Source organism: Apodemus sylvaticus, chromosome 1 (genome assembly GCF_947179515.1).
Source record: "Apodemus sylvaticus chromosome 1, mApoSyl1.1, whole genome shotgun sequence".
Classification (NCBI taxonomy): domain Eukaryota; kingdom Metazoa; phylum Chordata; class Mammalia; order Rodentia; family Muridae; genus Apodemus; species Apodemus sylvaticus.
Genome location: NC_067472.1, coordinates 71,885,564 through 71,898,620, shown reverse-complemented (window position 1 = coordinate 71,898,620; position 13,057 = coordinate 71,885,564). Strand labels below are relative to the sequence as shown.

The following is a 13,057-nucleotide window of genomic DNA, read 5'->3' as shown; positions in this document are numbered from 1 at the left end:
GAGTCCGGAAGGGCGGGGGGCGGGACTCGCGCAGGCGCAGTGTGACCGGCAACATGGCGTCCAAGGCTAAGAAGCGAGCGGTGGGAAATGGAGTCCAGCGACCGCTGGGAGCAACGGGCCGGCGGGAGGAGGAAGAAGAAGAGGATGAAGTGGAGGATGAGGAAGAAGAAGATGAAGATAGTGACGAAGAAGAGGATGAAGACGACGAAATCGTGGACGAGGTGAGAGGCACACGTGACCATATTTTTAGTTGTAGATATGATTCAGGCAGCCGAAGCTGTGGGGACGTGATGGGAGATGTGGGGAGTTTTGATTTCCTTCCACTATGGTATAGGACAGGACACATTCTTACCCAGGTTCTCACTGTAGGCTTTTCTACACATTACTCTCAGTAACCCTTCCCGGATGAGTTCTTCCTGTCCCAGAAGCCCGCCAGCCGCACACTTGCCTTCAGAGACCTGCGAAATTTAGTTTCTCCTCTTCCCTGCAGCGGCTCTCCGCCTTCTACACAGCCAAGCTCACGCTGGCCCTCTGTAGTTGATTAAAGGCTACCAGCTTTGTCCTATTGTACAATTTTCAAATGCTCTTTCTTTATCCTGCAGTTTTCCCTTCATATACATCTCAGCTAGACCATATTTACTGCCAATCTGGGACAGCCAACCTGGTCAGACTGGTCTTATGGCTTCACAGAACTGATGTCCTTTCTTCAGATTTGTTTGTTTGTTTGTTTGTTTTTCCAGACAGGGTTTCTCTGTGTAGCTCTGGCTATCCTGGGACTCGCACTGTTGACCAGGCTGGCCTCGAACTCAGAGATCTGTCTGCCTCTGCCTCCTGAGTCCTAGGATTGCTCAGACTTATATCTAGTTCCAGGTGCTTTAAGCACCTCTTTCTTGGTGAATAGTTGGGCTTGAGTGGTTGTTCAAGACAATTGCTCTCTCAATATTGACTGTCCAAAGCAGGGCTCATAATTTATCCCCGTCTCTTCACCATTTCTGTTACAGTTTTCCAGTTCAAACCCTAAATTTGGGCTTTGACTTTAATTAACTCCTCCTTTCTCACACTACATCAGTCCATTGGTAAATTCTGTTAGCTTTTCCTTTAGTACTCAGGCACACCTTATCATTGATCCTGCAGCTATTCTAGTCTATACCTCCATCATCTCCTGCCTGCTTACTCTAAAGCTCCTCCTCGGTCTCCTCCCGCTCCTCTTCTGCCTGTTCCTCCTCCTCTTCTTCATGTTCAAAAGATGAACTTAAGGCTGGGATAAGCACTGTGAAATCATATGCAACTTTATAGTTTTTGCAGTGCTGATAATCTAGCCCAGGAGGCTGTGCTTTTTAGGCAAGCATTTTACTACTGAGCCACACTCCCAGCTCCCACTAATAACTTTCGCTGTCCTACCTTTCCGTCCTTGTCCCCTCTGCCATCTGTATTCCATTTCCTGCCAGAGAGCTGTGGTTGGCCTAGTCTACGCTCCCTCTTTGAATGCTCCAAGGGCTTCTTTTTCCTTTACAGAAGAATCTCAACTCCTGTGATTGAAAGATAGGGTGTTGGGGAGTTTCCAGCCAGAATGGCTGGCTCAGAGAATCGAGAGAGTGACTGAAAGTCTTCTTTGGAGTAAGCATGAGTCTGAGTGAGCATGCAAGGGAAGATTGCATGCTAAGATTGTAACGCAGCGTTGGGAATGAAACTGTGGTGTGACTATAGCACATCATCCCTTCCAAGCCAATGCTTTGCTTATCTTGCTTTGGACACCATCTCAAAAATGTTTACAAGCTATTTTGCTACCTTAGGGTTTAATAAGTCAATGCTTTCTTCTTTTTTCATTAACATGGGACATCTAACAGATTGCCACTGACTATATAGCTGTGTGCTATAATCAGCAGCTCAGGGAAGAAGGAACCTCAGATGAGGGATTGCCTCCATCACATTGGCCTGTGGGCTTGTCAGTGGGCATTTGCTTAATGAATGATTGATGGGGGGATAGTCCAGTCCACTGTGAGCATTGCCACCCCAGGGCCTGAGTGATGTAAGAAAATAAGCCAGCCAGTAAACAGTGTTCTCTGTGGTCTCTGCTTCCATTCCTGCCTCCAGCTCCTGTCCTGACTTTCCTCAGTGAGGAACAATTACCTGGAAGTAGTTGCTTTTGGTTTGGGTGTTTATAATAGCAATAGAAAGAATGGCATTGTTGATATTAGTGTAACAATATAAGCATCTACATATCATATTCTATAAGTGGGAGTATAAATCTGTGTGATCTCTTGGGAGGGTAATTTGACGGTATTTATCAAAATTGAAAGTGCATATAATTCCTGACTCAGTAACTTGTAAGAATTTACCCCCAGAAATTGTAATAATAATAATTTCAACACTTCTATGCCCTGTACATTTCATATTAACTCATTTAATCCTTCTATCAGCACCATGGATTTTGGAATTACCACTATTTTATGTGAGGCCACACAGCAAGTTAAGGGGAAATGTGTATTTGTAGCTGTTATGGAGAGGAAAAAAGAAAGGGTTTGGGGAAATCCATCAGGTTGCATGTGTGCTCTTTGGTGTGCTAGCTGACAGGGGCTTTAGGAGAGTAGGGAAATGACACCAAGCCTAGGAAAAGGCTTTCTCATTCAGACCTTTACAGTCAGTGCAGCTTTTCCTTTCTTTCTTTAGAATTATCTATTTACGTATATGAGTACACTGTAGCTGTCTTTGGACATAAGAAGGCATTGGATCCCATTATGGATGGTTATGAGCCACCATGTGGTTGTTGGGAATTGAACTCAGAACCTCTAGAAGAGCAGTCAGTGCCCTTAACCACTGAGCCATCTCTCCAGCCCTGTAAATGCAGCTTTTACCTCTCACATATGCCTTTAAGTTTTGTGTGTATGTGTGCTGGCCTGTATATACATGTGCTATATGTATGCCATGTCCGTATGCGTTGGGTCCCTTAGAGCTGGAGTTCTAGATGGTTGTGAGCCTCCATGGGGTGCTGAGAGTCAAACCTGGGTCCCTGGGAGGAGCAGCCAGTGCTCTTAACTGCTGAGCCGTCCAGCCTGACAAAGGAAATTCTTAGAGCTCTTAGGGCATGTCTCCATTCTCAAGTCCTTAGTGGGTATTTCTCCTTTTATTTAATTGAATTCTTTCATTCTCTGATACATTTATTCACCCATAATTCATCTCTCTGATGTAAAAACCCATGAAAATTATCTTGGAGGGTCAACTTCAAATCTTTTCGGAAACTAAATGGTGCATCAGGAATAAAGGGATGTCATAGTTCAGATTCTGCAGTGCCAACTTTAAAGGACAAAGTGGGGGTAGCTGGCTTTTTCTCCTAGATTCTGTTGCAAGGTGCTTACCAAAGCTGCTAGGACCTGGGGACATGTGCCTTCTTCTCTGTTCCTCGTACCAAGAAACCTCAGCACCTCTTGTTCATGTCACTTTTTTTTTTTGTTTTGTTTGTTTATTTTTTTCTGAGACAGGGTTTATCTGTGTAGCCCTGGCTGTCCTGGGACTCATTCTGTAGATCAGGCTAGCCTTGAACTCAGAAATCCGCCTGCCTCTGCCTCCCAAGTGCTGGGATTAAAGGCGTGTGACACCACTGCCCGCCTTTCTTGACTTTCTGATTTCCTAGTTTTAAGGTGTAACAGCAGTGTGTCTTTTTAATTGTGTATGTATATATATTTGTATGTGTAGGTGCCATGGCCACATGTGTAGATGTCAGAGAGGCACTGCAGGAGTAAGTTGGTTCTGTCACTCTTGCCATGTGGATCAGGAGAACTCTGCCTCTCCCTCAGCCCTGGGAATGTTACCTAAGTAACTGTCAAAGTCAGGCTTCACAGTGGGTGGGCCTGAAGCCTGGAGAGCCCTGTAGGGCTGCAGTGCTAACTCAGAAGTTGGGGGGAGGGTTGCAAGAACATCTCAATTTCGAGGTCATCGTATTCCTCACTTTGAGAAAGAGTCTCTCAAAGAAAAAGGGATATAAGAAGGGTAAATACTGCCAAGATTGCCACTTCTATAGAGCACAAAGGCCATTCATACCATTTCCTCATGTGATGCAAAAGCCCGGAGGACCAAAATGCAGTAACCTGGTTTAAATGCAAACACAGTCTCATCTAGATAAAACTGCCAGGCAGTCTCAAAAGAGAAGTAACTATTCACTTGGCTCCAAAAGGCACGCATCGAGAACAAGGCCACTTCCTGTCCCCAGAGTTGCCTGGAGTTTATTTACCCATCCCTGTGAGGCTAGGCTTTATTCACTTAGCAAATATTTGCAGATATTTACTAAGTGACAGCAGGTACCAACACTTGAGAGGAAATGGTGAAGGCATGCCTGGTAGCATTAGCCTGTGATCCCAACACTCGAAGCTGAGGCAGGGCCATGGGCACCTCAAGATAAAGCTGGGTTACAATATGAGTTTAAGGCCAGCCAAGTGACATAGCATGACCATGTAATTCATAGATAGATAGATAGATGGATAGACAGACAGACAGAGAGACAGACAGACAGACAGACAGAAAGAATGGTGAACAAAGCAGATGTGAATAACTCTTGTGGAGCAGACATGGGAAATAAGCCTAAAATTGCAACTGTAATGCGTGTAGCCAGGAGACGGTGGCGCCTTTCATCCCAGCACTCAGGAGGAAGAGGCAGACAGATGGATCTCTGAGAGTTCAAGACCAGCCTGGTTTTCAGAGCTAGTTCTAGGACAGCCAGGGCTACACCAAGAAACCCTATCTTGAAAAACAAATCAGCTGGGCGGTGGTGGCCCACGCCTGTAATCCCAGCACTTTGGGAGGCAGAGGCAGGGGGATTTCTGAGTTCAAGGCCAGCCTGGTCTACAGAGTGAGCTCCAGGACAGCCAGGCTATACAGAGAAACCCAGTCTCGAAAAAAAACAAATCCAAAAAACCAAAAAAAAAAAGAAAAAAAAAAAAAAGAAAAGAAAAACAAATCAAAACAAAAAGTTGTAACTATATATGCCATTAAAATGGCTGGGGGTAGGCGGGAGAGACAGTGCAGCAGGAAAAGGCCCTCACTGCCACGCCTGACTACCTGAGTTCAGTTCCCTGCACTGAGATGATGGAGCGAGAACTGACTGCTGTAAATTATCTTCCAATTTCCATACATGTATTGTGACATAAGAGCATGTGTGTGACCCCACTTTCTTCTTCCCTTTTATGAAACAACATCTTTCTGTGTAGCCCAGACTGGTCTCAAATTGTTGATCTTTCTCTGTCTCCCAAGCTGCTGTCTTATACCACTCCATTAGACTACATTTGATGGTTTTCTCAACCCCAATCCCCTGAGACATGTTCTGCAGATAATTAATAGAGGAACAGACTTGAAAGAATGGGAACTGGGGCGAAAGAAAAATGCACAAAATGGAAATACTGCCTTCATCGTCTGTAAATCTGTCTGTGGTGACCTGTTTCCCATATTATTTACAGGAAGTGAATATTGAATTTGAAGCTTATTCCATCTCAGATACCGATTATAGCGGAATTAAGAAATTACTGCAACAGGTACAGTCTTTCCAGAACATCCATGTCTGTCTTCTGCACCTTGCTGAAGGAATCTCTCCCAGGGTGAACGGCTTCTTGTGCCTTTCCTCCATGTCCGCTCCTGGTTACAATGCTAAGGTTTGCTGTGCCCTGCTCCTGGTTTCAATGATGAGGTTTGCTGTGCCCTGCTCCTGGTTACAATGATGAGGTTTGCTGTGTCCCGGAGGAAGATTTTGGCTTACAGTTCAGAGGGGATGCTGTCCACTGCGGCAGGGAAGGCAGGGAAGGCAGGGAGGGGCTCATACAGCATCAGCAGCTTGGAAGCAGAGCATTGGCCCTTAGGTACTAGCCGCAGACCTGGGCCTGCTGTACTTATCTTTCCTTTAAATAATACGGCCTGTGTTTATTTTCTTCCCATGCCTGTGTGCTAAATACCACTGGCTATGACTTTTATGAAGGTTATCTGACCTCCTGAGGTTACTTTATAGCCACCTTGGTCAGGTCAGGACATTTCATTGTTTTTGTTTGAATAACGAATCACGGTGTTATTAGAAATTGTGTTTTGATCTTAATTTAAAATATTTCTTCTTCTCCTTTCAGCTTTTCCTGAAAGCCCCAGTGAACACCGCAGAGCTGGCGAATCTCCTGATTCAGCAAAACCACATTGGGAGTGTGATTAAGGTCAGTGGGGAGATGGACACTGTAGGTGCTTTGTCCTCTTTATCGCCAGCTAGAAGGAAGTACTATTGAGGACTGCCCAGCGGTTACTGCAGTAGCCCAGGGATACTATGTGCAGGAATCCAGGCATCAGCTCTGGCGTATGGAGAAGATGGCTGACTTAGAAGGTGAAAATAAGGTACAGTGTAGTGTACTGGGCCCCCAGAAAGGGGTGGGGGGGTCAAGGTCAACCCACATTTGCTAGAGCGCTGAGGTTAGCAAGCATAGACAGTAGGTTGAGAGGATGAACGAATTACAGGGTGTGCACACTCAGCGTCTGGCGTGCTGGGATGTGTATGCAAGATGCTGAGTAGCAGTTGGAGCCCTGAGTTTTCCGCGGATGTCAGTCACTGATATCACAGGTGATCAGAATTGCCACAGGAGAGGGAAGGACAGATGCCCTGGTCATGCCAGCCATGCTTCTCTGAGCAAAATAAGTGGCAGAGACACTAGAGGAGCTGATGGGAGTGGCCGCAGTGGGAGGGGAAAGCGGTATGAGTTCATAAAAGCGAGGAAGGGCTGCTTGGGAAGCACTTGTCCAGGGAAGTTACAGAAAATGAGGACCCAGCACAGACCCAGCTCTGCCGCCTGTCCCCTGGGGTTCTTCTGCTTTCCTGTTGTTGTAAACAGTCTCACAGCTTAGAATTGCAACTGGCATCTGTTTGGTTTGCGGACCTGCCGCTGGACAGTCAGTCCCTGTTCTGTGCTCTGTGAGCCACACAGCTTGGAGTGGGGTGTTAGTGCATGGGCTGGGCACTGTTGCCACGTCATCTGAAGTATAGGAAAGCTCAGAGAGATGGTGGAGGACCAGGACTGCTTCGTGAGCTACCTTCTCATTTTCTTCTAGTTTTGTTGAACGTAAGACATGCTCTGCCAATCTGGCAGTGGTGGCTCATTCCTTTAATCCCAGCACTTGGGGACAGAGGCAGGTGGATCTCTGAGTTTGAAGCCAACCTGATTTACAGAGCTAGTTCCAGGACAGCCAGGGCTACACCAATAAACCCTATCTCAAAGAAACAAACAAACAAACAAACTCAACATCTTTGCCAAAGGCTGTAGACGAGCGAGCACTAACAGCCCGTGGTGCTGAAGGCAGCAGTAACAGATTCAAGGGCGGATTGGATCATCATAGACCCCCCATCCTCTGGGGTGCAAGTAACAGGTTCATCCCCTCTCACTCATTTAATGCGGATTTCTTGAGTACTTACTGTGTGCCAGGCTGAGGGCTAGAGTGCGGTGAGAATGGAGTTTATGGCCTGGACAAGCAAACAGGCAGTATGTGGAGGGATTCAGTAAACCCTGGCTAGGGGCTCAGTCTCCTAGTGAAGGGGCAATCAAAATACAGGGGGGAGGGGGAGGGGGGAGGGTGTGAGTTGAGGCTGGCTCATCATCCTTCCTTGCTGTTTGTTCTCCCCTTGCCCATGTGGTATGTATATTTCCCACAAATACCTGGATCTCGCTTGGCGGTGGTGGTGCACGCCTTTAATCCCAGCCCTTGGGAGGCAGAGGCTGGCGGATTTCTGAGTTCAAGGCCAGCCTGGTCTACAAAGTGAGTTCCAGGACAGCCAGGGCTACACAGAGAAACCCTGTCTCAAAAAACAAAACAAAACAAAACAAAACAAAAAAACAAAAAAAACCCCTGGGTCTCACATGTAGCTCTGGCTGGCCTGGGCTTCATAGACATCCACCGGCCTAAGATTAAAAGCAAGGATCACCATACCCAGCTATACAAGATTCTCCTTTTCTCTTTGGTTTTTCAAGCTAAGGTTTCTCTATGTAGTTATGGCTGTTGCTATACATGATTAACAGGCCTGGTCTATATAGGAAGTTCCAGGTCAGCCAGAACCACACAGTGAGGCCCTGTCTCAAAAACAAAACCCAAAGACTCTTGTGTACAGAAATACAGAGCAGGACAATGTCATTCAGAATGTAAAGGAGGAGCAGACTGCTCTGAGGTAAAGTGTTATGAACGTTGCCACACTGCACTCAGGAATCGCTGCTGTGGGGCTTGACAGCAGAAAAGCAAGCTTTGGTTTTGAAAAGTGAATTACTTTTTACTTCTTTCCAACTGAATAATGTAAAGTTGAAGTATTTTCCTTTTAAAACAGCAAACTGATGTTTCAGAAGACAGTGATGATGAAGTGGATGAAGATGAGATCTTTGGCTTCATAAGCCTTTTAAATTTAACTGAAAGAAAGGTTAGTTTCACTGAGAGGTATTTGAAGCGTGGGATCTGTGATCAGGATGGAGTCTTGTGTGTCAGACTAAGATCCTGTCAGGGCAAGTGCTCCTTCCTCTCCCTCCTTTTCAGTGTGGGGCTTCTTCTTCAGAGTGATTTGTACCAGCTTTAAGCTGGCTGCTCGTGGTGGCACGGTCACTAGCATTGTCGCATCTGGTGTTGGGCGGTGGTTCTGATCCAGGATCTGTTGGCAGGATTCTGCAGCAGCTCTCTTTGCTCCCAGTACAGTGTGCATACGGAGAGTTTACTCAGCAGCTTCCAAAGTCGAGAGCGGGTCCTTAACATGGCCTTACGTTTTGCCATCTCTCTTTATTGACTCAGTAATGAGTTCTGATAAAAACTATGCCAACTGCTTATTCTCTGAGAATAAGGTGCAGGCCACGGGCCAAGTTTTCAAAGGAACCTTCCAGTTAATTTCCAGCTGTTTTTGTGAGGTGTAATAAGATTGCTGTTGCAGTGTGTGAGTGTTACTTATAAACTTGACTTACCACCAATCACGGGATGGTGATTAGGTGTAGTTACTTTTGGGGAATTCTTCAGCAGTCAGTACTGAAGAAACCCTAGGGTGTAAAGGCAATGGGAGGACACCCCCCCCCCTTTCGAGGCAGAGAGCAAGCCTTCTCTTTACTTTGCAGGGGACTCAGTGTGCTGAACAAATTAAAGAGTTGGTTCTAAGCTTCTGTGAGAAGAACTGTGAGCAGAGCATGGTTGAACAGCTGGACAAGCTTTTGAATGACACCAGCAAGCCTGTGGGCTTTCTGCTAAGTGAAAGATTCATTAACGTTCCTCCACAGATTGCTCTGCCTCTGCACCAGCAGCTTCAGTAAGCAGTTCTGGGAAAGGCCTTCAGACCGTCTATACCCAAGTAGATTCAGAGCTGGAGTCTGTGCAACGGGTGTAGGTCCCCTGGGCTGCAGCAGGCTCTAACGAGAGGGCCGGAGCAGTGCCCGGGGCTGTTCATTTCCAGCATCCAGCCCCTTGAGGAGTTTTGATTATTGGTGGCAGAAATTGTATTATTTTCAAAGTTTCAGGTGGTAGAGAAGCTGATGAATTTTTCAGTACTTTTTACATTTGACAGTTTCCACATTCACAGATGTCTATAATTTGAACAAAATGTTGAACAGATACTTAAAAACTCAAGTCAAAGTTTTACATTCTGGTTTGACTAGTAAAACTAAATCCTTAATACTGCCCCTAATTTTTGGCCTCTTGATGTTGTTTAATGCAGGAGTTTGAAGTTAGAAAAACATTTAAACATAGAACTACAAAGTTTAGAGAATTAAGTGAGGGAAGGAGCGTATCAGCTGTGCTTTGATGCACAGACATGGTTGCAGTGTAGACAGGCATGTTAGCTAGCTGTCCCCCACTGGCACCTTCTCCTCCTCCCCTCAGCTGTAGCTCAGCACTGCCCATGCCCTAAATGGTTTGTATGTGTCTTCCTCTATGCAGCCGGGGCTCCTGTCCAGTCTCACAGGATTGAACTACTGTCTGCTGATTTTGTGTGAAAGCTGAAGTGGATTGTTTGAATTTATTAGTTTTGTTTAGCGGCAGTTTATTAGTTTTGGAAGGAAAGGAAATTTACTGCCATTCTGTTTATTATCCTGGAATTAAGGTTATCTTCATCTGTGAAGTTTCTGCAGTGCCACACTATACTAGTGACAGAGCTTGTGTAGTCACATGCTGTAGTGCCATGCGCTCTAGTGCCTGTGTGCCTCAGAATTTGCAGTTAAACATTGATTATTTAAAAAGTGCAGGTTCGGGCAGGAGAGATGGCTTAGTGGTTAAGAGCACTGACTGCTCTTCCAGGGGTCTGCAATTCCCAGCAACCACATGGTGGCTCACAATCATCTGTAATATGATTAGATGCCCTCTTCTGGTGTGTCTGAAGACAGCAACAGTATACTCAAAAAAATTTTTTTTTGCACAAAACAGTGATTTTGAGTGAATCTGAGATCATTTGTTAGTAAGTATCTTTCTGAATTCATATTCTTTACTGTTTACAGCAAAACCCAGGCTCATCACATTCTGGGATATAGCCAGTAGCGTGAGTTAGACCAGCCAGTGCTCAGAGAGGGTGCTGCATTGATTTTCTCTGGGTCCAGATAGATGTACCCAGTGGTGACCTGTGTGTCTGTGTCTTGTAGGAAAGAACTGGCTGAGGCACAAAGAACCAACAAGCCATGTGGGAAGTGCTGCTTCTACCTGCTGATTAGTAAGACATTTGTGGAAGCAGGAAAGTCCAGTTCCAGAAAGAGGCGGGACGGCCTTCCGCAGGAAGCCCTGATGTTTGCAAATGCAGAAGAAGAGTTTTTCTATGAGGTAAAGATGCCCTGCTTCGTCTCTGTTAGCTCTAGTAGCTTTGCTTGAAAATAAGATATCCTTAGGCTGGCCCATGGTGGTACATGCCTATAATTGCAGCACTATGGGGAACTGAGGCAGGAGGAACTCTGAGTAGAAGCCAGCATGATCTACAGAGTGAGTTTCAGGACAGCCAGGGCTATACAGAAATTAAAAAGACAAAAACAAAATTTTATTGAGTCCTTTGGTCCACCCAACTCTCTCTGTGGTCTGGCTGCTAGCTGACACACTGTCCAGTACATCTTGTACATACAACAGCTTCCTTTTACACCGTGTGTAGGTGGTGGGGGTGAGGTGGGTACTGCCTGGGACCAGTTAGGTACTTAGAGCATTCTAACAGTGTGATGGTAAAGCCACATTTGCATGTTTCAGTTCTAAGAAGTTTCCCATTTGCAGATGTGAGGGACAGTGGTTCATAGCTGCTCCGTGTCCTGAGGTCTGAGTGTTACCCACTGGTGGATCTCTAGGACTTTCTGTATTGGTGGCTCATATGGTGATGGTGGGCAACCAAATCCTAGACAGTATTTCTGTATCCTTCCTCCACTGCCCTCTACAAAAAATCTCAGGGGTGATATTTTTCTGAATTGGATAATACAGTTTTTAGGAATGTATATATTTATGTGTGTGTGTGTACACATGTCATGACATGCATGGAGATCACCTTGTAGGGTCTCTGACTGCAGCTACTGTGTTGACAGGCCTGTCAGCCGCAGGGGTGTGGGGTTACACTTATATCCTTGCATCAGTTGTGTATATGGACCCTTGGATCAGATCAGTTGTCAGACTGGCAAAGCTAGGGTCTTCACCCTTTGCATAGCAGTAGAGATTCAGCTCTGCCTTTGCTGTACGAGAAGGAAATAGCAAACATGGGGTATGAAAGCATGAGGACCTGGGATGGAATCCTAGACATCCACATGAAACAGTGAGACATGGTGGCACCTTCCTGTAACCCCAGCACAGACACAGGGGAATCCTGAGAGCTCTCTAGTCAGCGTCCAGGTCAGTGGTGAACTCTGTACAAATGGAGACCATTTCAAAGAGGTCTGTGCAGGATTTCAAGATGGTCTAGCTATGCAAATGCCATGTGGATACACTGTTCCCAAGCAAAGGAAGCTGCCAGGCATATGCAGATCAGCATTTGAGGATAGCTCTCTTCAGTTCCACCTATTTGTCACAATATTACCTTAACAGTCAAGGGAGACCTCGAAAGTAACTTTGGAATTAGAAACAATGCACCTCTGTCACTTGGATGCTTGTTCTGGCCTTGAAATGTTACCTTAATTTACAGTCCTTCCTGTGAGTTGAAATGTGTTTGGTGTTTCATAATTTCTCCCTGAAGTGTGCGTTTGAACTCACTGTATTCTGAGCATTCTTTGAGTAAATGAGCTCTGCCTCTGAGCTGTCCACATTTTCTTTCGTGTCTCCTCCTTTTCTGCAGAAGGCAATCCTGAAGTTCAGCTACTCAGTGCAGGGGGAGAGTGACACTTGTCTGGGAGGCAGATGGTCCTTCGATGACGTGCCGATGAAGCCCTTTCGAACTGTGATGTTAATTCCACACGACAGGATGAGTGAGATCATGGAAACCCTGAAAGACCATCTCTCTGTCTAGTCCATTTCCCCCGGACAGTGACAGGCTTGTTTATGTGTAATTACCAAGAAACCCATTGAAGAGATACTGAAAAACATTATTTTATTCAGATTCAAGTCCTCTACAAAAAGTAGGGTTCTGTTCCATGTGTCTGTGACACATTTACAAAATGTTTTTTTTTTCTTTATTTTGGTCAAATTATGAATGATTGGTTAAAAAGTTCCAATAAAAGCATGGAATAGTAATTTTAAGAACTTAATAAAAACTATTTTTTTATTTTAAAATCATACTTGAAGTGTTTGTATCCAGGACTGCCCTGGCTCCAGCAGCCTACCACCAGCTCCCCTTGGTGTCCGTATTGCACTCTGTTAGAGAGGTCACTGGATCGTGCATCTCTGCTCGGTAGCTTCTGGGCACTTGTCACACACATCCTGGTCCTTGTTCACAGCTGTGGTGGGTAGGTGGCCTGCCGCTTGCTGGAGGATGTCCTTGCTTTCACTAGGAGGCAGGTTACTGAAGTAGTATTGTGGTACCAGCTGCATAAATCTGTTCATTTAAAACAAACAGTATGATGAACGCTGGGGAGTGGCAGGCGATGTGGGGGTGCGGGTCCACCCCAGCCCCAGGGAGTATGTGCAGATCTGGCATTTCATT

The 13,057-nt window shown here is 45.7% G+C and overlaps 2 protein-coding genes across 3 annotated transcripts in view; one reads left to right on the top strand and one right to left on the bottom strand.

Annotated features, from left to right (window-relative positions):
* Positions 1-22: 22 nt before the first annotated feature.
* Positions 23-12,690, top strand: Bccip (BRCA2 and CDKN1A interacting protein). The gene is made up of 7 exons (XM_052196547.1): positions 23-221; positions 5,448-5,522; positions 6,102-6,182; positions 8,327-8,416; positions 9,093-9,280; positions 10,602-10,776; positions 12,254-12,690. Exons 1-7 carry the CDS (start codon positions 54-56, stop codon positions 12,422-12,424), a joined length of 948 nt encoding a protein of 315 aa, XP_052052507.1. The 5' UTR covers positions 23-53; the 3' UTR covers positions 12,425-12,690.
* Dhx32 (DEAH-box helicase 32 (putative)) overlaps positions 12,480-13,057 on the bottom strand; it is a 64,468-nt gene continuing 63,890 nt past the window's right edge. For both annotated transcript variants that reach the window (XM_052196534.1, XM_052196526.1), the window contains exon 12: positions 12,480-12,949. In XM_052196534.1, coding sequence (XP_052052494.1) covers positions 12,781-12,949 — 169 coding nt within the window. In that variant the 3' untranslated portion in view covers positions 12,480-12,780. The remainder of the gene's footprint in view (positions 12,950-13,057) is intronic.

What these genes read in the sequence shown, in the direction of transcription:
- Bccip (XM_052196547.1), top strand. Translation starts at nt 54, where the DNA reads ATGGCGTCCAAGGCTAAGAAGCGAGCGGTGGGAAATGGAGTCCAGCGA. An exon ending in ACATTGGGAGTGTGATTAAG is followed by an intron (nt 6,183 to 8,326) that starts GTCAGTGGGGAG and finishes CTTTTAAAACAG; the next exon opens with CAAACTGATGTTTCAGAAGA. An exon ending in CCTCTGCACCAGCAGCTTCA is followed by an intron (nt 9,281 to 10,601) that starts GTAAGCAGTTCT and finishes TGTGTCTTGTAG; the next exon opens with GAAAGAACTGGCTGAGGCAC.